We start from the raw sequence: 21,483 nt of genomic DNA on the forward strand, positions 1-21,483 counted from the left end.
CAGGACTCCTCTGTCCCTCCCAGACTTCTCTGTTCTCCTCTGTCTGTCCCCTCAGGACTCCTCTGTCCCTCCCAGACTTCTCTGTTCTCCTCTGTCTGTCCCCTCAGGACTCCTCTGTCCCTCCCAGACTTCTCTGTTCTCCTCTGTCTGTCCCCTCAGGACTCCTCTGTCCCTCCCAGACTTCTCTGTTCTCCTCTGTCCCCTCAGGACTCCTCTGTCCCTCCCAGACTTCTCTGTTCTCCTCTGTCCCCTCAGGACTCCTCTGTTCCCTCAGGACTCCTCTGTCCCTCCCAGACTTCTCTGTTCTCCTCTGTCTGTCCCCTCAGGACTCCTCTGTCCCTCCCAGACTTCTCTGTTCTCCTCTGTCTGTCCCCCCCAGACTCCTCTGTCCCTCCCAGACTTCTCTGTTCTCCTGTCTGTCCCCCCCAGACTCCTCTGTCCCTCCCAGACTTCTCTGTTCTCCTCTGTCTGTCCCCTCAGGACTCCTCTGTCCCTCCCAGACTTCTCTGTTCTCCTCTGTCCCCTCAGGACTCCTCTGTCCCTCCCAGACTTCTCTGTTCTCCTCTGTCCCCTCAGGACTCCTCTGTCCCTCCCAGACTTCTCTGTTCTCCTCTGTCCCCTCAGGACTCCTCTGTCCCCCAGGACTCCTCTGTTCCCTCAGGACTCCTCTGCCCCCCCCCCCCAGACTCCTCTGTCCCTCCCAGACTTCTCTGTTCTCCTCTGTCTGTCCCCTCAGGACTCCTCTGTCCCTCCCAGACTTCTCTGTTCTCCTCTGTCCCCTCCAGACCCCTCTGTCCCCCCCAGACTCCTCTGACCCCTCCATATAACTGTGGTGACCTTTGTCGCTGGGGTCAGCCGCAGACCTGCAGTCTGTATATACGGTGGTCTGGTACAGGGGCTCGGTGCGGTTACATTAGAGCCGGGGTCGGTGCAGCCCCCTGTGCGGGTCGTCATCACTGCTGTACGGAATAATCCCTGTGATGCTGGGCGCGGCCTGCAGCCGGCTCTGTCCCCACAGCGCTGCATGTTTTCAGGGTGATTTCTGACGTGTAAGCCCCTGCACTCAATGGCCGCAATGATTATGTACAGCTCTCCGTATAAATGACACTTCACAGTCAAAATTAAGAATGGCTGGCACGTGTAGTCCTCCAGGACTAAGCCCAATATCACCCATATAAGTGACGTCAGAGTGTGCAGCAATCCTCCACAGCCCAATATCACCACATTTATTATTTCATGCGCCTTTAATGTGCTCGCATAGTATGATAAGTACGGTAAGGTCACACTGACAGCCGAGTAACCGCTTCCGGACCCTCCGTATGGTTGCTTAGTAACATTCTTTGTGTTCTCAATCCGGATTGGATAGCGGGGAATCCTCTAACCAATGGCTGCCGTCCTTTTAATACGTTCGGTAAAGCTGAGGGGGCGTGGTCATTAGATTAGTGATCGCTATGGCTGCGCCCATGTGGAGGCGTGGACGGAGGAGGCTGAGTGCAGCAGGCACTTTACTGACATTTCCTTATACACAGCAGTGTCATGGAGCAGCCGGAGCACCTGCTGTGAGTATGGACGTCCTCTGCTGGGGGAGGTGGGACGCCCCTTTAGTGACCCCAAAATCTGGAGATTTGGACAGATTTTGGGGTCACACTGAACTTTAGAGGGGTTTTGGGCGCCGTTACCCTAGTGGCCTGAGGTCAGCGCCATACAGGGCCATGCACCGGGGAAGGGACAGGAGGCTGCACTTCAATTGTAACGTATAGGGAAATATTGGTGTATTTTCCTGCAGAAGTGACCTAAGAGTGTGCATAAAGGGGCCTGACCCTAAACTGCTGCCCCTAGTGACGGTCACCCTGCACCCCTGATTCTGCCCCCCCCCCCCCCCCCTGGATCGTTTATACATTATACTGCAGTATATAGAAATAATTGCCGTTCTCCTGTGGCTGAGCTGTACAGGAGGACCAAGATGGCTGCGTCTTTGGACATTCCTCCGGTTCAGAACTCATGGGTTCCCTACGATCGTATTGTTGGGAGCCAATGGGAGCTGGTGCAATTTAAATGCTGTGACAGCAGTGATCGGAGGTCGACTTTGTCTGCTGCTGCTATAGGCTGTATAACACAGCCGGCATCTTCTTGGTACGGTACCTGCTTAGCTCCCTACACCTGCCACAACCACGTGCCATAAATTTCCATTTTGTGGTCTCTATCGCTTTAAACCTTCCAGTCCCTGGTGTTCTTCTGGGCCATGTTGTCGATCAGGAATGCCATGTGTCAGCAGGGTGGGGCCCCCTGGTCGGCCCCCTCCATATCCCACTTTGAAGGTTTTGTCTGCAGCCTCTAGATAACAAGATTGGCTCTAAACCTGCAGATGTGACACTTGTGTGGAGATAAGGGGCGCCGTCGCTGCTCGTCCACGTTTCGTAGAATTTCTGCCAGTGGATCCAGTCTTATCGGTCTGTTCTCCATGAGGGGCTGCGGAGGTGAGCGGCGTCAGGTCGTCTCGCACCATTTGTGATATAGAAATAACAGTATGGGGTGCGGGGGCTGCACTGCTTGGCACGTGATGGGCGCAGCCTCTCCGGGGTAATGATACTTTATAACGAGCCGTTCCACTGATCAGTGATTACTGTCCTTCTATTCCAGGCCTCAGGGTTTCCCAGCTCTGAAGAACGACACCTTCCTCTGCGCCGCTCGGGGAGAGGAGTGCCGCCATGTGCCGGTGTGGTGTATGCGCCAGGCGGGCAGATATCTACCAGGTGGGTGGTTTCAGGCAGGCAGATATCTACCAGGTGGGTGGTTTCAGGCAGGCAGATATCTACCAGGTGGGTGGTTTCAGGCAGGCAGATATCTACCAGGTGGGTGGTTTCAGGCAGGCAGATATCTACCAGGTGGGTGGTTTTATAGAATAAAGGATCTTCTCCCTGTGCTCTCGGCCTGGAGTGAGATTTCCACCACCGTGTCGGGGTAAAGCTGCAAATAAGTAACTTGGTATCACCTCTGCTTTACTTTGTATCTTGAATGGATCCTTTGGTGCAGCTCTGTAAGAAACTGGAGGATAAGAAGATGTCACCCGTCAGATGCATTTTTAAGCTTCTTTCGCCCGTTTAAAAAAAAACTAATTCTAAATTTCTTCTTCTTCTTCTTGTCCTGAATTATCTAAGTTTTGTAAAGATTTTTGAAGATCTCCTGTGAGAAGCTATTTTCTGTGTTTTGCCCTATGACAACACTTCTGGGCTTGTACATTTTGTAATGCCGTGTTGGCAGCCCACTAGATCTGGTATCTAGTGTTATTAGCGGCGATAGAAGTCGATCTGATTGGTTGTTACGAGGCCCAAGAACCCTATGGTAATACTGTCGAAGCACGTAAGCAAGAAGTGTTGTCATGGGGACAAGCTTGTAAGTATCACTGTACACTAGTTGCATATATCATCACTTTATTTAGTCCTCTTCGCAAAGGGAGATTGTCGGCCCAAGCTGTATAAACCAAGCAAATGGCCTGGTAGGGGTTATAGTTACTGTATAAATCACACCTTTAGTGATCTAATCGCTAACGGAATGGAAATGTAATCAAATATGCTAATTAGGTGGTCAATGCATCCTGGGTGTGGCCAAAGAGGCTCCGTACAATGTTCCGCCTACTATTTTTGGATGTCCCCAACTCCCTTCACTGGTGATTGACAGCACTGGTTCCTCCACCCCTCAATATGTGGACATAAAGCCTTATACTACCCCCATACCCAGCTTATTACCGCTCACTCAGCGCTGCCCCCTGGTGACTTAACTTTGTCATGCATCCCTCTCTCCTGGTGCAGAGTTCCGGGAGACCCGCGCCGCTCAGGATTTCTTTGCGTCATGTCGGAGCCCTGAGGTTTGCTGTGAGCTGACGTTACAGGTAACAGGTGGGGATGGTGCTGGGAGGGATAATGAGGGTTGTGCTCCAGCTCAGCAGTAAGAGCGATTATTGCCTTTTTATTTTGCAGCCGCTGCGCCGGTTCCCCTTGGACGCGGCGATTATCTTCTCGGATATTTTGGTGATCCCGCAGGTGAATGTTCTTCTATACGAGCCCAGTCTTTGTGTGCAGACATATGTGTGTTTAATGTGGGTGGATATAGGTAAAAGTCGACGCCATGACACTTCTTCCCGCAAAACCGGGTCAAGTGGACGACCGTTATTGTAAATTCTCTACATTATACATAAATGTCCCGTGTGGTGTAATAATCATTTTCACCATTAGAGGGCAGCAGACTCCACAAGACTTAATAGGACATTGCACTAGAATAAATGCTGCACCACTCTTAAAGGGCCATACACATTCCCAAAACTTGTTTTGACTGTGTATTATATTCTTCCCATGGTCCAGGCACTAGGGATGGAGATCCGCATGGAGCCAGGGAGGGGGCCGGTATTCCCAGAGCCTCTTAAAGGCCCAGAGGATCTGCAGAAACTGAAGCCTACAGTGGACGTGTCTCAGGAGCTGGGTTACGTGTTCCGGGCGATCACGCTGACTCGTCATAAAATAGCCGGGCAGGTCCCGCTGATCGGATTCACCGGCGCTCCGGTAAGTGTCACTGATGGTGATGGAGAAGGCACAGGACCCGTTCAGCGAGGCTTCATGTCCTCTCATCTCCTCCCAGTGGACGCTGATGACCTATATGATAGAAGGAGGAGGCTCCAACACCATGTCCAAAGCCAAACGCTGGCTCTACCAGAACCCGAGCGCCAGTCACCAGCTGCTGCAGCAACTCACGGACGTCATCGTTGACTACTTGGTGGGCCAGGTGGCAGCGGGAGCGCAGGTAGAGCAGGATTCGGTGGCCGGTCTCTGCAGAGAGGGTGTCGTGTCCTGTAATGACTCTCTTCTGTGACTTTTAGGCTCTGCAGGTGTTTGAGTCTCACGCCGGCTGCCTCGGACCCCAGCAGTTCGCAGACTTTTCTTTGCCGTATATCCGGGAAATCTCGCGCAGAGTGAAGCAGAAGCTGAAAGTGGAGGGGCTGGAGAAAGTACCTATGGTGAGTCCAAGGGAAGGGTTCTGCGCCCGTGTACATCCAGAGATGCAATATATCGCATACATCAGCCACATGGCCTTCCAGAAGTAATGGATTGCTTCATTCTAAAAACTTCTGCAACTTTCTAATGCAGCCCGTCAGGTATTCACTATTTAAAGAGCCAGAATCCAAATTCCACCCACTGATGTCAAACTGTTGACACAGCTGAGGGTTTGTTACAGTGTATCAGTCTAGACAGATTTTCTGCAAACTAAACACATGAGCTGCACAAACCCCCTTTTTGTGCTTATACATTGTGATACATTTTGCCTTTACCAATACATTGTATCAGACTGATGGGATGTTTAGTGCTGGATTCCATTGTAGAATGATTGTCTTGCAGATCGTTTTTGCCAAGGACGCACATTACGGGTTAGAGGATCTGTCCCAGTCGGGATATGAGGTGGTTGGTCTGGACTGGACGATCCGACCCCAGGAGGCCAGGTGAGCCGGGCATGGTGCCAGGGTTATCTGTAACTCCACAATGTTTGTCATGAAATTCCTAGGGGCTCCTGGTTTATCATCTACTCTCTGGTGTCGCTGTAAATCTTTCATCTGACATTTAACTCTAATATTCTACTTATTCCAGAACTTCAATATCAACCTTTTATTTCAGGGAGAAAACCGGGAAGAGGGTGACCCTACAAGGAAACATGGACCCGTGCGCCCTGTACGCCAGCAAGGTGAGTGCGACACCCGACCGACCGCAGGGTTTATAGTGTGTATTACATGGAGGGATCACTTCATACACAAATATTTGTAAACGCAATCACATCCTTACAGGTAAAATGTTATATATTTTTATTATATTTTGGGGATCATGAGGGAGTCCCATTATACATTTCAAGTTATATTCTTGTACATAGGGGCAGTATTATAGTAGTTATATTCTTGTACATAGGAGCAGTATTATAGTAGTTATATTCTTGTACATAGGGGCAGTATCATAGTAGTTATACTCTTGTACATAGGAGCAGTATTATAGTAGTTATATTCTTGTACATAGGGGCAGTATTATAGCAGTTATATTCTTGTACATAGGGGCAGTATTATAGTAGTTATATTCTTGTACATAGGGGCAGTATTATAGCAGTTATATTCTTGTACATAGGGGCAGTATTATAGTAGTTATGTTATCTAAATCTGCTTGTTATGTTGGAGGATTAAATGCTAAAGTAACAAGGCAAAGTATATTTAAGCTGGAATTGCAAATCAGCAAACTAAAAGAAGAAATTAAGAAAGAGACTGATCCTAAGGTAAAGCTGATGAAGTGCGAGTGTCTGGATGATTGCAGCCGAGAGCTGGTGATCAGGAAAGAAAAACTGGAGAAAGGTTTAATCTCTGTGCCCAGAAAGGAGACTTGGGCTAAAGAGAAAAAGAAGGAATCCAGAGCCCAGACTGTGAGCAGAAAACGCTTTATTGGGAATAAGGACATTAAATATAAAACTGTGTACAGCATTGTGGAGCAAGGAAGCCCAGTGAGAAATGCAGCGCTGATATCAGGGGCACAATGTGAGGGGTCCGAGACACCAGAAAGTGCTGCAGAGGAAAGTGTGCCAGCAAACGAGGGGTTAACTGCAGTGACCTCTGTATGCAGCAATGAAGTGAGCTCAGCTGCTGAGAGTGAGAAAGAATGTGCCCCCTGTACTGATACTGTGAGTGAGACCCCGCTCACTGGTGCTAGTGAATGTCTGTCTGCAACAGAAAGTACAAATATTATAATGGACTCTGAACCCTCCATGTCAGTGAATGGAGACAATACTGTGCAGCAATCAGTGGTGATGGACTCTATGTCATGTATGTCAGCAGATGGAGACCACACTGCAGTGGTAATGGACTCTCAACCCTCCATGTCAGTGAATGGAGACCACATTGTGCAACAATCAGTAGTAGATCTGGGCGTTGTTGCAGCACAGTCAGGTGTCAGTAATCATGGGACTGGGGAGAGCTCCAGCACTAATCCTCCAGCAGCGGTGGAGATTTCCAGCACTGATCCACCTGCGGCTGGTGAAAGCTCCGGCACTGACCCATCTGCTTCTGGTGAAAGCTCCAGCACTGACCCATCTGCTGACCATCAGTTCAGGAGACTGTTTTCTAACGTCACCAGACCAGTGAACCCCCCCTCCTCAGAGGAGAAACGCAGTCAGGATAAAATACACAGGACCAGAGGAGAACATCCCATCCAGAATTTACATTGGGAAAGTTCTCCTGAAAGACTTCATGAAGTTCAATGCGTCTGAGGTCTACACTCTGATCCATATCCCATCCAGCAGGATCTATGACATCAGCTTTAAGCTCCAGTGCGATCTGGATTTGTTCTGGAACATCTGTAATGACACCAGAGAAGATGAGATCTGGGATCACCTCCATTGTATCCAGCTGTCTAAGCCGCAGGAGATAACGGCCACTGTCCTGTTCCAGTCTGAGGCGGTGGCGGATCTGCAGCACTGGCTGAACCGGCAGTGCATAGTGAGAAGTCATCCCGACAAGATCTATGATGAGGAGCAGATATGGAATGGAGGATATACACTGAAAATCCAGCTGATACAAGAGAGCGGTGTGACCAGACATCTGCCGCACTCCTACCTGGGCTCAGAGAGGGGGATCTGCTACTACCCTGGTCAGCCACGTCTGTGCCATAGATGTGGGGGCCGGCATCTCGCCATAAATTGCTCTCGTATCACGTGCTCATTATGTGGAAAGTTCGGTCATACAAAGGACAAATGCACAGGACCCGTCATCTGTAATCTGTGCTCAGAACCAGGGCATACGTTCCGGGATTGCCGGCATGCAGAACATAATAAATATAATGGCCAGACCTCCTCAGAAGTTATACAGGAAGATGTCACCAGAGGTTCTGATGTCCCAGAAGCCGGTATGGATGAGGACAGAAGTCACAGTATCAGTGAACCTGCTCCAGAGTCTCATGTATTAACGGATGCTGCACTACTAGGACCACCAGCCACTGAAGAACCATCTAAAGGCCCACCAGCCACTAAAGAAAGACCTAAAGCGTCATCAGCCAATATAATAAGACCTAAGCTTCGATCAGCCACTAAAGTAGGGCCTAAAACGCCAGTTGTTAAAGAGAGGCCTAAGGTGTCCAGAAAGCCTGCCACCAAACCAACCAAACATCAGCCCAGTACATCTGTGGAAGCAGTTAGTCCGCCTGCACTGTCCAGTGTGGATGAGGAAGGCTTTGTGACCGTAAAAAGAAAAAATGCATCTGTGGATCCCACCAGAAAAGTCACAACAGTACAGAAAACCTCTGAGCCTCCAGTGCTGGCGATAAGTCCTGGACGTTACAATGTGCTGGGAAAAGACGACCAAGAAGAGGCACAAATGGAGCAAAGTCCTTCATGCGTCCTAGAAAACGTCTCTGAGGTGGATCCTGACCCTCCCGTGTCCACGAAGAGATGGGGCACTACAGGTGACAGCAGTGGAAGGAGGAAGAAGACCAAAAAGTCTAAGTGATCAGGATGCAGCTGAGAATAAGCTCCATTAATGTGAACAGTGTGAGGACTGCGAGTCGGCGCCAGGCGATTTACCAGCGTTTATCTGACGAGAGATCTGACGTCTTCTTCTTGCTGGAGACGTATCTGAAGTGTAATGCTCATGTGTATGCAGCCAAGAGAGACTGGAGACTTGGGCCGTCATACTGGTCCTTCGGTCTGGAGAGAAATGACGGTGTGGGGGTCCTCTTTAATACCATGAATGTCCAGGTGGACAGAGTCCTGGAGATCTGTCCGGGTCGCTGTCTGATGCTGGACTTTACATTGGACTCCATCCATTATAGAGCGATAAACATTTATGCTCCGCAGACCAGGAAAGAGCGGAGGGAACTATTTGACCACATGAAACCATATTGCTTTACATCTAAAGTATTTATATTGTGTGGGGACTTTAATAATGTGTCCTGTAATGTGGACAGATCCAGCAGTCATAAGCAACTAAGATATGATGAGACGTTCCTTAATAATATAGTCCAGCAGGCCCGCCTAGTAGACCCCTATGGGTCTCATCATACCAGTAAGACGTACACTTACCATAAGGGTGGTAATGCCAGTAGGATAGACCGGGTGTATATAAAGAGGGAGGTGAGATGCTCTCAGTACAGGATCAGCCCCCTGGAGTATTCGGACCATTGTATGGTGAGTGTGACGCTGGATCTGGCCCAAGCTGTGGTCTGTGGAAAGGGGTACTGGAAGGTGAACAGCTCTGTAGTCCAAGATCCTCGGTTCAGAGAGGCCTTCACCACATTCTATAATGAGCGTAGGACCACCCAATGTATGTGTGATGACACAGCCGAGTGGTGGGAGATCATGAAGAGTGACATCAAGCAGTTTATTGTAGGAGCAGCCAGGAGACGTAGTAATATGGATTATATGAGATACACAGCCCTGAGACTGCACCTCAGCCGGCTATACAGCAGGATGAATGGTGGTGAGCAGGTGGACGGACGGAGCGTCAGCCATATAAACAGCGGATGAGGGAGCTGCAGTACGATCGCCTCAAGTCTCTCAAGGTGGAGGGACAGTTTGATAGTTGGGGCGTCCATAACCCAGATCCCTTTATTGCCTGTAAGAACAGGGTCAGTAAGAAGCTGATCATTGGCTTGTTAGATGAGAATGGGGTGGAGCAGTCAGAGCCGGAGAAAGTCCACAGGATCATTGGTGATTATTATAGAGATCTGTATAAAGGGGCTCATATTGATAGGGATGACATTAAAGCCTATCTGAAGGGGGCATCTCTGCCAATGTTAGACCTGGTGCAGGCAGATAGTATGGCCGATCCCATAACTGAGGATGAGGTGAAGAGGAGCATTGACTCCTTAAAGGCCAACAAGAGCCCAGGACTGGACGGCCTGACCAGCGAGTTTTACAAAGAGTTCAGGGACTTGCTGGCTCCGGACCTGGTGCAGGTTTATAATGATTGCCTCTCTGCAGGGAAGCTCCTACAGTCCCAGTATAGATCTGTTCTGGTTCTCTTAGCAAAGAAGGGAAATCTAAAAGATGTAAAGAACTGGCGTCCACTGTCTTTGCTAAACACTGACTATAAAATCCTGGCCAAGATCTTGTATTATTGGCTGAGTGAGGTGGCGGGTGAGCTGATCATCGCCAACCAGACGTGTGGTGTGACGGGTCGGACGATAGAGGACTCATTGCTGCTGGTGAGAGAAGCTGTGACATACATTAAGCAGCACAATGTGGGGGCGTATATTGTGGGCTTAGACCAGAGTAAAGCCTTTGATAGAGTCCATCATGACTACCTGTATGTAACGGGTCTGGGAGGCGGAACCTCTGAGCTACTATACAAGGGGGCGGTCCTTGTAAGGGAGCGGGTGGCGACCAGGCAGGCAGTCACAGCAGGTGACCGGGACAGTCTCTGGAAGAACGGGCAGGAGATCACGACAAGTGACTGGGGCAGTCTCTGGGTGAACGGGCAGATGGTCACGGCAAGTGACCGGGACAGTCTCTGGAAGAACGGGCAGGAGATCACGGCAAGTGACTGGGGCAGTCTCTGGGTGAACGGGCAGATGGTCACGGCAAGTGATCGGGACAGTCTCTGGAAGAACGGGCAGATGATCACGGCAAGTGACCGGGGCAGTCTCTGGGTAAAGGGTTGGTACGACCTGTGGCGGCTGATGGTAGACTTGAGCTCCCAGGTGAGCAGGCGAGAGTCTCTGGATAAACGGGTGGTCACAGCATGTGACGGCGGAGCCTCCAGGAAGACCAACAGACAGGCGGCAGATGAGCGCTCCCAGATGAGCGGGCGAGAGTCTCTGGACAGGCGGGTGGTCACAGCATGTGACGGCGGAGCCTCCAGGAAGACCAACAGACAGGCGGCAGATGAGCGCTCCCAGATGAGCGGGCGAGAGTCTCTGGATAAGCGGGTGGTCACAGCACGTGACGGCGGAGCCTCCAGGTAGGCTAGCAGACAGGTAGCAGATGTGCGCTCCCAGGTGAGCGGGCAAGCTGGTCCATAGACAGACTGACAGGAGTTGGAAGGCAGACCGTCGGACCTCAGGCAAGCAGGCAGGTAGCTGAAGTGCGCTCCCAGGTGAGCGGGCAAGCTGGTCCTTAGACAGACTGACAGGAGTTGTAAGGCAGACCGTCGGACCTCAGGCTAGCAGGCAGGTAGCGGAATATCAGGCAGGAATAAGACAGCAAGCTGGCAGGAATCTGGCAGGTATCTGGCAGGTAACTGGCAACGGGACCTGAGGGCTGAAGCAGAGTAGTGAACAGTGCAACAACATTGCTCGGGCATCTCCATTTTGGAGGAGGTGCCTTATATATGGTGAAGTCCTCCGGCCATTGGCCGGGGACTCCTTAGGATGGCGCGCGCGGCCCCTTTAAGAGGGAGGGAGAGCGCGCGCGCGCGCCCTAAGCACAGTGGCCGGGAAGGAGCGCGCGCTGCCAGCAGAGCGGGAGGATGACGCCGGGCACGGAGCAGGGAGGGGAGGGGAACAGCGTCCCTGCCTAGCAGAGGGCAGGGACGCCGGTGCTACAGTACCCCCCCCCCCCTTAGGCCCCCCCTTTTTTAGGCCAGACAGAAATTTAGCAAGGATAAGAGGGGCATGGATGTTCTCCCGGGGCTCCCACGTTCTCTCCTCAGGACCAAAACCCTTCCAATCTACTAGAAAAAAGGTCTTTCCTCTTACCCTTTTGGTGGCAAGAATGTTCTCTACCTCAAACTCGTCCTCAGCAGAAACCGGAGCAGGAGGCGTACCTGTAGACTTGGAAAAAGAGTTAAGTACCACAGGTTTGAGGAGAGATACATGGAAGGAGTTAGGGATCCGTAAGTTGGCCGGGAGTTTCAATTTATAGGCCACCGGGTTGATCTGACTGATGACCTCCAGGGGGCCGATGAACCGAGGCCCTAACTTGTAAGAAGGTATCTTGAGTCGGACATATTTAGAGGAGAGCCAGACTTTATCTCCGGGACGAAATTGTGGAGGATCCAGGCGTTTTTTGTCAGCGTGTCTTTTCATCCGTTCGGACGACTGAAGGTGTGCGGATCGGGTACTCTCCCAAATGGAGGAAAATTTGCTAACGAGAGATTCCGCAGCCGGGTTGTCCACAGAGGTGGAGACAGGAAAAGGAATCCGAGGATGCTGACCGAAGACTACAAAAAACGAGGATTTGTAGGAGGATTCGCTGTCGTGATTGTTATAAGAGAACTCGGCCCATGGTAGGAGATCCACCCAGTCAGAATGATGGGCATTAACGAAGTGCCGGAGGTAACTGGTCAGGTTCTGATTGATCCGCTCCACTTGACCATTGGACTGTGGGTGGTAAGCGGAAGAGCAGTCCAGGGTGACATCTAGCAGTTTACAAGTGGCTCTCCAGAAGCGTGAGGTGAACTGTACCCCACGATCCGACACGATGTGGAGGGGCAGGCCATGAAGACGAAAGATGTGATGAATAAAGTCTTTAGCTAGCTCGGGTGCAGACGGGAGGCCTGGCAGGGGAACGAAATGAGCCATCTTGGAGAAGCGGTCAGCGACCACCCAAATGACCGTACAACCGGCAGAGACTGGGAGGTCAGTTATAAAGTCCATTGCTATATGCTGCCAGGGGGCAGCAGGTACTGGGAGCGGAAGGAGGCGACCGGCTGGCAGATGTCTCGGAACCTTGTTGCGGGCGCAGGACACACAGGCAGAAACAAAGTCTATTACGTCCTTGTGCAGGGTAGGCCACCAGTAGTGCCGGGTAATAAGCTGGAGGGTCTTTTTCTGACCGGCATGGCCAGCTAGTTTAGACGAGTGACCCCAGTGAAGGATCTTCTCCCGATCAGGTACTGATACGAACGTCTTTCCGGGAGGGAGACTATTTAGACTCACGGGAGCCACCTGCATTACTCTGGCGGGATCGATGATGTGTTTCGGATCTTCCTCGAGATCAGACACCAGAAAGGATCGAGACAAGGCGTCCGCCTTGACGTTTTTGTCAGCCGGGCGAAAATGAAGAACAAAATCAAAGCGAGCAAAAAACAAGGACCACCGGGCTTGGCGCGGGTTAAGTCTCTGGGCATGCTGGAGGTAAGCCAAGTTCTTATGGTCAGTGTAAATTATTACCGGGTGAAGAGCCCCCTCGAGCAGGTAACGCCACTCCTCCAATGCCAGTTTGATGGCCAATAACTCTCGGTCTCCTATGGAATAATTGCGCTCTGAGGAGGAGAAGAGTTTAGAGAAGAAGCCGCAAGTTACCATCCTCCCGGAAGATGATTTTTGAGTAAGTACCGCTCCGGCTCCAGAGGAGGAGGCGTCAACTTCCAGGAAGAACTGCTTGTTGCCGTCCGGGCGATGCAGCACCGGGGCGGAAGAGAAGGCCTGTTTTAGGGAAAGAAAGGCCTCCTCTGCTTCGGGCGGCCACTCTTTGGGATTAGTACCCTTACGGGTGAGCGCGGAAATTGGGGCAGTCCGGGAAGAGAAGTGTGGTATGAAGAGGCGGTAGTAGTTGGCGAAGCCCAGGAACCGCTGAATGGCCTTCAACCCCTCCGGTCGAGGCCATTTCTCGATGGCAGACAGTTTCTCTGGATCCATTCGTAGGCCGGTCTGAGAAATAATGTAGCCCAAAAACGGAAGCGAGGTCTGCTCAAAGAGGCACTTCTCGTATTTAGCGAAGAGGTGATTCTGCCTGAGCCTGAGCAGGACCTGACGAACGTCCCTCCGGTGAGTCTGGAGATCCGGAGAGAAGACCAAGATGTCGTCCAGGTACACCACTACGCAGGAGTAGAGAAGGTCCCGGAAGATGTCATTGACCAACTCTTGAAAGACGGCAGGAGCGTTACAGAGACCAAAGGGCATTACCAGATATTCACAGTGGCCGTCCCGGGTGTTGAATGCCGTCTTCCATTCATCCCCCTGACGGATACGAACCAGGTTGTACGCCCCACGGAGGTCCAGTTTGGTGAAGATTCTAGCCCCTCTCAGACGATCAAATAACTCCGGAATGAGCGGAAGGGGGTACTTATTCTTCATCGTGATCTGGTTAAGGCCTCTATAGTCTATACAGGGACGGAGAGAGCCGTCCTTCTTTTTTACGAAGAAGAAGCCTGCTCCCGCCGGGGAGGTAGATTTCCGGATGAATCCCCTGGCCAGATTCTCCTCAATATATTCGGACATCGACCGGGTCTCAGCAGCGGATAATGGATAAATACGCCCACGGGGAGGAGTAGTACCGGGTAACAAGTCGATAGGGCAGTCGTATGGTCTATGAGGGGGTAGTGTCTCTGCTTCCTTTTTATTAAAGACATCAGCATAAGACCAATAAGGAATCGGAAGTCCAGGTAGATTAGCTGGGGTAGGAGAAGGACGGACGGGATGGACGGGAACCAGACAGGTCTTATGGCAGTCCTGTCCCCAGCGAAGGACTTCTCCGGTCTGCCAGTCAAGCACGGGTGCATGTCTCTGGAGCCAAGGTAGACCTAGCAGGAGGGCGTGAGAGAGTCCAGGCAGAACATGAAAGGAGATACTCTCAGAATGCAGCATTCCCACCTGCAGAGTAATGGATTCGGTGATGAGTTGGATGGGGCGTGGTAAGAGACCCCCATCCACGGCAGCAACAGACAAGGGTACAGCCAGAGGTTTGGTGGGGATGCGGTATTTCTCTACCAGGGACTGTGAAATAAGATTCCCGGCCGCTCCAGAGTCAAGTTGGGCTAGTTCGAAATAACGGTTCTCCCCGCAGACGATTGAAACTGACAGCAGCAGAGATGGAGAGGATTTATTCTTGTCTAGGTCGACCTCTCTGAGCGAACCTAGACACAGGCGTTTCCCGACCTCTCTGGGCAGGCACGGATCCGGTGCTCCTTACTGCCACAGTAGAAGCAGCTCCCCTCGGCACGGCGTAAGTCCTGACTGGTTTTGACCATCTTGGTCTGGTCGACCTGCATAGGCTCAGGAGAGTGTACCTGGGGAGAGACGGAGGGAGTGACTGGTTTCTGAAAAGTAGGAGCTAGACGTGGAAACCTCCTCTCACGGGTGACCTCTTTGGCACGCTCCTGGAACCGTAGGTCAATCCGGGTGGCAAGAGTTATTAGGTCATCGAGAGTGGTAGGAACGTCCCGACCGGCAAGTTCATGACAGAGGTCCGAGAGCGAGGGAGCTTGGGTGCCACCGGGTTCCATGGCCCGAGCAAACTGTAACGGGTCTGGGAGGCGGAACCTCTGAGCTACTATACAAGGGGGCGGTCCTTGTAAGGGAGCGGGTGGCGACCAGGCAGGCAGTCACAGCAGGTGACCGGGACAGTCTCTGGAAGAACGGGCAGGAGATCACGACAAGTGACTGGGGCAGTCTCTGGGTGAACGGGCAGATGGTCACGGCAAGTGACCGGGACAGTCTCTGGAAGAACGGGCAGGAGATCACGGCAAGTGACTGGGGCAGTCTCTGGGTGAACGGGCAGATGGTCACGGCAAGTGATCGGGACAGTCTCTGGAAGAACGGGCAGATGATCACGGCAAGTGACCGGGGCAGTCTCTGGGTAAAGGGTTGGTACGACCTGTGGCGGCTGATGGTAGACTTGAGCTCCCAGGTGAGCAGGCGAGAGTCTCTGGATAAACGGGTGGTCACAGCATGTTACGGCGGAGCCTCCAGGAAGACCAACAGACAGGCGGCAGATGAGCGCTCCCAGATGAGCGGGCGAGAGTCTCTGGATAAGCGGGTGGTCACAGCACGTGACGGCAGAGCCTCCAGGTAGGCTAACGGACAGGCAGCAGATGAGCGCTCCCAGGTGAGCGGACAGGAGTCACTGGACAGGCAGGTGGTCACAGCACGTGACGGCGGAGCCTCCAGGTAGGCTAGCAGACAGGTAGCAGATGTGCGCTCCCAGGTGAGCGGGCAAGCTGGTCCATAGACAGACTGACAGGAGTTGGAAGGCAGACCGTCGGACCTCAGGCAAGCAGGCAGGTAGCTGAAGTGCGCTCCCAGGTGAGCGGGCAAGCTGGTCCTTAGACAGACTGACAGGAGTTGTAAGGCAGACCGTCGGACCTCAGGCTAGCAGGCAGGTAGCGGAATATCAGGCAGGAATAAGACAGCAAGCTGGCAGGAATCTGGCAGGTATCTGGCAGGTAACTGGCAACGGGACCTGAGGGCTGAAGCAGAGTAGTGAACAGTGCAACAACATTGCTCGGGCATCTCCATTTTGGAGGAGGTGCCTTATATATGGTGAAGTCCTCCGGCCATTGGCCGGGGACTCCTTAGGATGGCGCGCGCGGCCCCTTTAAGAGGGAGGGAGAGCGCGCGCGCCCTAAGCACAATGGCCGGGAAGGAGCGCGCGCTGCCAGCAGAGCGGGAGGCGGACGCCGGGCACGGAGCAGGGAGGTGAGGGGAACAGCGTCCCTGCCTAGCAGAGGGCAGGGACGCCGGCGCTACACTGTACCAGGTGTTGTTACACTATGGCCTCCCGGTGCGGTTTGTGCAGTGGCTGCAGGTTGTGTATAAGGAGGCTGTAAGCCTGCCGCTGATTAATGGTCACTTGGCTGAGCCCTTCAGGATCATGTCAGGGGTGAAGCAGGGCTGTCCTCTCAGCCCATTGTTGTATGTCTTTAGTCTGGATCCTTTCCTCAGAAAAGTGCAGGATCATAGAGGTTTCACAGGGCTGAGGTGTTGCCTGCAGAGTACAGTGGAGGATGTAAAGTTCTGCGCCTATGCGGATGACGTGTCGGTGGTGGTGTCTTCTAGAGATGACTGCGGCTCTACAGCAGGAGATCACAGCCTTCTCCAATGTGTCTAACTCCTCTGTGAACATGGAGAAGAGCGAGGCATTGTGGTTGGGGGGTGATAGTGATGTCTTCTCTGTGCCCTTCAGAACAGTTCAGGGTCAGATAAAGATTTTGGGAGTAGTGTTTGGAGCTGTAGATGATGGGAAGGTGAACTGGGAGGAGAAGCTGGTGGTGTGTGAGCAGAGGGTGCAGAGCTGGAGACACTGGAAGCTGACGTATCTGGAGAAGGTCCGCCTGCTGAAGACCTTCCTGCTCCCGCTCTTCCTCTATATCAGTGTGGTGTTCCCTGTGCCCGATGCGTTACTCCCCAGACTTACCAATGTCTTCTTTCACTTCTTGTGGGGTAACAGAGTGAATGTGGTCAGGAGAAACATTGTCTATCTCCCCCATAAGGAGGGTGGTCTCTCCATGCCCTGTCCTGAGCTCTTCTTTAATCTCATGTTTCTTATGAAGAATTTTTCATTTTGTAAGAATTCAGAGAAGACGCCATGGTCTTGTTTGTTTAAGAGCCAGATCCAGCAGTTTGTGTCCATGTGGTCGGTAGGGGACCCCATCAAGAGAATCTCAGGCCGACTAAAGAATAATGTTTCTTGGTATGGTGTCCATGTAATAAGTAAGGTTATTAGATGGAGGATCCTGTATGAGGACGACAAGCAGCTCAGTAGGAAGGAGCTGTATAAGAATGTGCTGTCATCTCACTTTAGTGTCCATGTACAATTGAGGGGCGCCCCAAGTCTAGATGTAAAACAGGCTGCAAAAAACGTGCTAGATCCCAGAATTCCCACTCATATGAGAGATGTGGCGTGGCTGGGGCTCCATGGTAAGATGTACGTCAGAGATAACCTAAAGTGCAGGAATGTATCAGACAGATCCTGTTCTAGAGAAGAGTGTCCCCGTATACAGGAGACTATGGAGCATCTGCTTCTAGAGTGTCCCTTCAGTATGCAGGTATGGGAGTGTGTGTCCTTGTCCCTAAAGTTACCGCACCTGGTGGGACAGTCGTATGGTCAGCTGCTGTACGGAGACTTCCAGCCTGAGCTCAGGGCGTATAACCGAAGCTCACTATATGTAATAAATGTGGTGACCATCTATCATCTGTGGTGTGCACGGTGCTGCCTGCTCATCAATAAGGAGGTCCTGTCCTGTGATAGTGTCAGGTATAAGATCCTGGAAAGTCTTAAGACAGTGTATAAGAAAGATATAAAGATTAACGCAGGTAATGTGAACTGGAGGAACATTCATGTGGCGGGATTTATCAATGTTATCTAATGTTATTATGTAAGTGATGTAACAACACAGTATTTATTTTCTTTAATATTTATTATTTTGTGATTTTAATGTAATTATTCTGTAATATTTGGTTGTCAGTTTTAAATAAAAAGATCATTATAGTAGTTATGTTCTTGTATACAGGAGCAGTATTATAGTAGTTATATTCTTGTACATAGGAGCAGTATTATAGTAGTTATATTCTTGTACATAGGGAGCAGTATTATAGTAGTTATATTCTTGTACACAGAGGCAGTATTATAGTAGTTATATTCTTGTACATAGGGGCAGTATTATAGTAGTTATATTCTTGTATACAGGAGCAGTATTATAGTAGTTATATTCTTGTACATAGGAGCAGTATTATAGTAGTTATATTCTTGTACATAGGGAGCAGTATTATAGTAGTTATATTCTTGTACACAGAGGCAGTATTATAGTAGTTATATTCTTGTACATAGGGGCAGTATTATAGTAGTTATATTCTTGTACATAGGGGCAGTATTATAGTAGTTATATTCTTGTACATAGGGAGCAGTATTATAGTAGTTATATTCTTGTACATAGGGAGCAGTATTATAGTAGTTATATTCTTGTACACAGAGGCAGTATTATAGTAGTTATATTCTTGTACATAGGGGCAGTATTATAGTAGTTATATTCTTGTACAAAGGGGCAGTATTATAGTAGTTATATTCTTGTACATAGGGGCAGGATTATAGTAGTTATATTCTTGTACATAGGGAGCAGTATTATAGTAGTTATATTCTTGTACATAGGGGCAGGATTATAGTAGTTATATTCTTGTACATAGGGAGCAGTATTATAGTAGTTATATTCTTGTACATAGAGGCAGTATTATAGTAGTTATATTCTTGTACATAGGGGGCAGTATTATAGTAGTTATATTCCTGTACATAGGAGCAGTATTATAGTAGTTATATTCCTGTACATAGGAGCAGTATTATAGTAGTTATATTCTTGTACATAGGGAGCAGTATTATAGTGGTTATATTCCTGTACATAGGAGCAGTATTATAGTAGTTATATTCCTGTACATAGGGGGCAGTATTATAGTAGTTATATTCTTGTACATAGGAGCAGTATTATAGTAGTTATATTCTTGTACATAGGGGGCAGTATTATAGTAGTTATATTCTTGTACATAGGAGCAGTATTATAGTAGTTATATTCCTGTACATAGGAGCAGTATTATAGTAGATATATTCTTGTACATAGGGGGCAGTATTATAGTAGTTATATTCCTGTACATAGGAGCAGTATTATAGTAGTTATATTCCTGTACATAGGAGCAGTATTATAGTAGTTATATTCTTGTACATAGGGGGCAGTATTATAGTAGTTATATTCTTGTACATAGGAGCAGTATTATAGTAGTTATATTCCTGTACATAGGAGCAGTATTATAGTAGTTATATTCTTGTACATAGGGAGCAGTATTATAGTAGTTTTATTCTTGTACATAGGGGGCAATATTATAGTAGTTATATTCTTGTACATAGAGGCAGTATTATAGTAGTTATATTCTTGTACATAGGGGGCAGTATTATAGTAGTTATATTCTTGTACATAGGGGGCCGGATTATAGTAGATATATTCTTGTACATAGGGGACAGTATTATAGTAGATATATTCTTGTACATAGGGGACAGTATTATAGTAGTTATATTCTTGTACATAGGGAGCAGTATTATAGTAGTTATATTCTTGTACATAGGGGCAGTATTATAGTAGTTATATTCTTGTACATAGGGGGCAGTATTATAGTAGTTATATTCTTGTACATAGTAGCAGTATTATAGTAGTTATATTCTTGTACATAGTAGCAGTATTATAGTAGTTATATTCTTGTACATATTTGCATTTCTTGGATTTGGTGTGTGGGGCGGTCCTGTCCTCTATATTTTGCGCTGACAGATCTGATCTTTACTCTCTTGCCCTTTTGCTGCAGGAGAACATTGAGGAGATTGTCAAGAAGATGCTGGAGGCCTTTGGGTGCCGGGGCTACATTGCTAATTTGGGTCATGGTTTGTATCCAGACATGGACCCGGAGCACGTGGGGGCCTTCATTTCTGCTGTACATAAATACTCAGAGACAAAGGAGAACTGAAGGCAGAGCTATAAAGAGTCTGATTGCAGCGGAGGGCAGAGAGCGCACCGGACCTGCTCCCCTGAGGTTAATAACGAGACTATTGTAGCAGAATTAACCTCTGGACTGTTACTGGTGACCCCTCTTCTAGATATCAAGGATCGCTGCTCCAGTCTGAATGGAGGAAGCTGCTTCACTTTCTGATGAGTTGGAGGAAAATGTTACAACCTCCCAGTAATTGTCTGATCTAATAGAATAAAATGTGTTCTGAGCCTCACGGAGGGGGATCGGTGTGATCTGATGTGTTGTGTATATGCTGCAGGGCAGATTGGCGCTGATCTTACCGCAGACGTTCAGATGAGCAGGTCCCCTTCTGTCACAGATATCTGGATGGTGGATTTTTTGCAGTACGTTCCTGGCTTTTTTCAATCCCCCCCCCCCCCCCCCCCGCCCCCTTTGCAATTTATGTAATGAATCTGTCGCAGTTAAAGTCGCCCTCAAAGGTGTTTTCCCGGGATATTGATGTTGGTGACCTATTTTTATATTATCAGTGTCATATTAGAAGGGGTTCTGCTCCCACTTCCATTGCATTATAGCTCCTTTAATGACTTGACCTTGGATTTTTTTTTTTTTTACCTGGGTTATCAATAGATCAAATATATAAGTCCTCAATATTAAAGTCCTGGATAATGTTTGAAACTTTTTTTTATTTAATTTATAATATTGAACTGAATCAGAGTAACAAGTTCCTTACATGGGGTGCTGTCTACCTTCAGCCACCACCAGGGGGCGCTCCCTGCTTGCAATTAAAGGGGTTATTCAAAACCTTTACTTTTTTTTTTTTTATGTATGGGGCTAGCTACCAGCTTGTTCTACCCTATGCCGATCTTTCGCTTGGTCAGAGCCTCCTGTAGGTGATTCTGCTATCTTGTTTGACCTCTTGTGACCAGAGCAGCACTTCCCCTTCTGGTCTGTTGATTGGGTGTCCCTGCTCACATCACGCTGATTGACAGCCGGCTCCCTGCGGTTAGACAGCGGAGAGCTGGCTGTCAATCAGCATGATATCGGCAGTGACTTCCCATCCACAGAGCGGAAGAGAAGCTGCTGGTCTTTCATCGTGATGTCACTGGAAACGACAGGAGCGACAGAGATCGGCATCAGGCAGAAAAATCAGGTAGTTGGCAACTACCGGCCTGTAAATTCTTTGCATGTTTTTTTTTTTTTTTACTATGGCACGAAGTCCCAGATAATTACTTTTAAGTAAATAAATGACCAGCAAGTGAACAACAGCTCCCTCTAGTGGTGGCTGCAGGCTCACAGTTTTCTGGAAATGATG

The 21,483-nt window shown here is 49.5% G+C and overlaps 1 protein-coding gene across 1 annotated transcript; it reads left to right on the plus strand.

Moving 5' to 3' along the window:
* Window positions 1-1,419: 1,419 nt before the first annotated feature.
* Window positions 1,420-20,846, plus strand: UROD (uroporphyrinogen decarboxylase). Its single transcript, XM_073643584.1, has 10 exons — window positions 1,420-1,559; window positions 2,641-2,753; window positions 3,810-3,889; window positions 3,978-4,040; window positions 4,359-4,556; window positions 4,633-4,794; window positions 4,871-5,008; window positions 5,388-5,488; window positions 5,661-5,727; window positions 20,010-20,846. The coding sequence occupies exons 1-10, from the start codon at window positions 1,537-1,539 to the stop codon at window positions 20,166-20,168; spliced, it is 1,104 nt and encodes a 367-aa protein (XP_073499685.1). The 5' UTR covers window positions 1,420-1,536; the 3' UTR covers window positions 20,169-20,846.
* Window positions 20,847-21,483: the final 637 nt, after the last annotated feature.

This window comes from Phyllobates terribilis, unplaced genomic scaffold (genome assembly GCF_046119375.1).
Source record: "Phyllobates terribilis strain yellow unplaced genomic scaffold, ASM4611937v1 Scaffold_8__6_contigs__length_399053987, whole genome shotgun sequence".
In the NCBI taxonomy this organism is placed as follows: Eukaryota; Metazoa; Chordata; class Amphibia; order Anura; family Dendrobatidae; genus Phyllobates; species Phyllobates terribilis.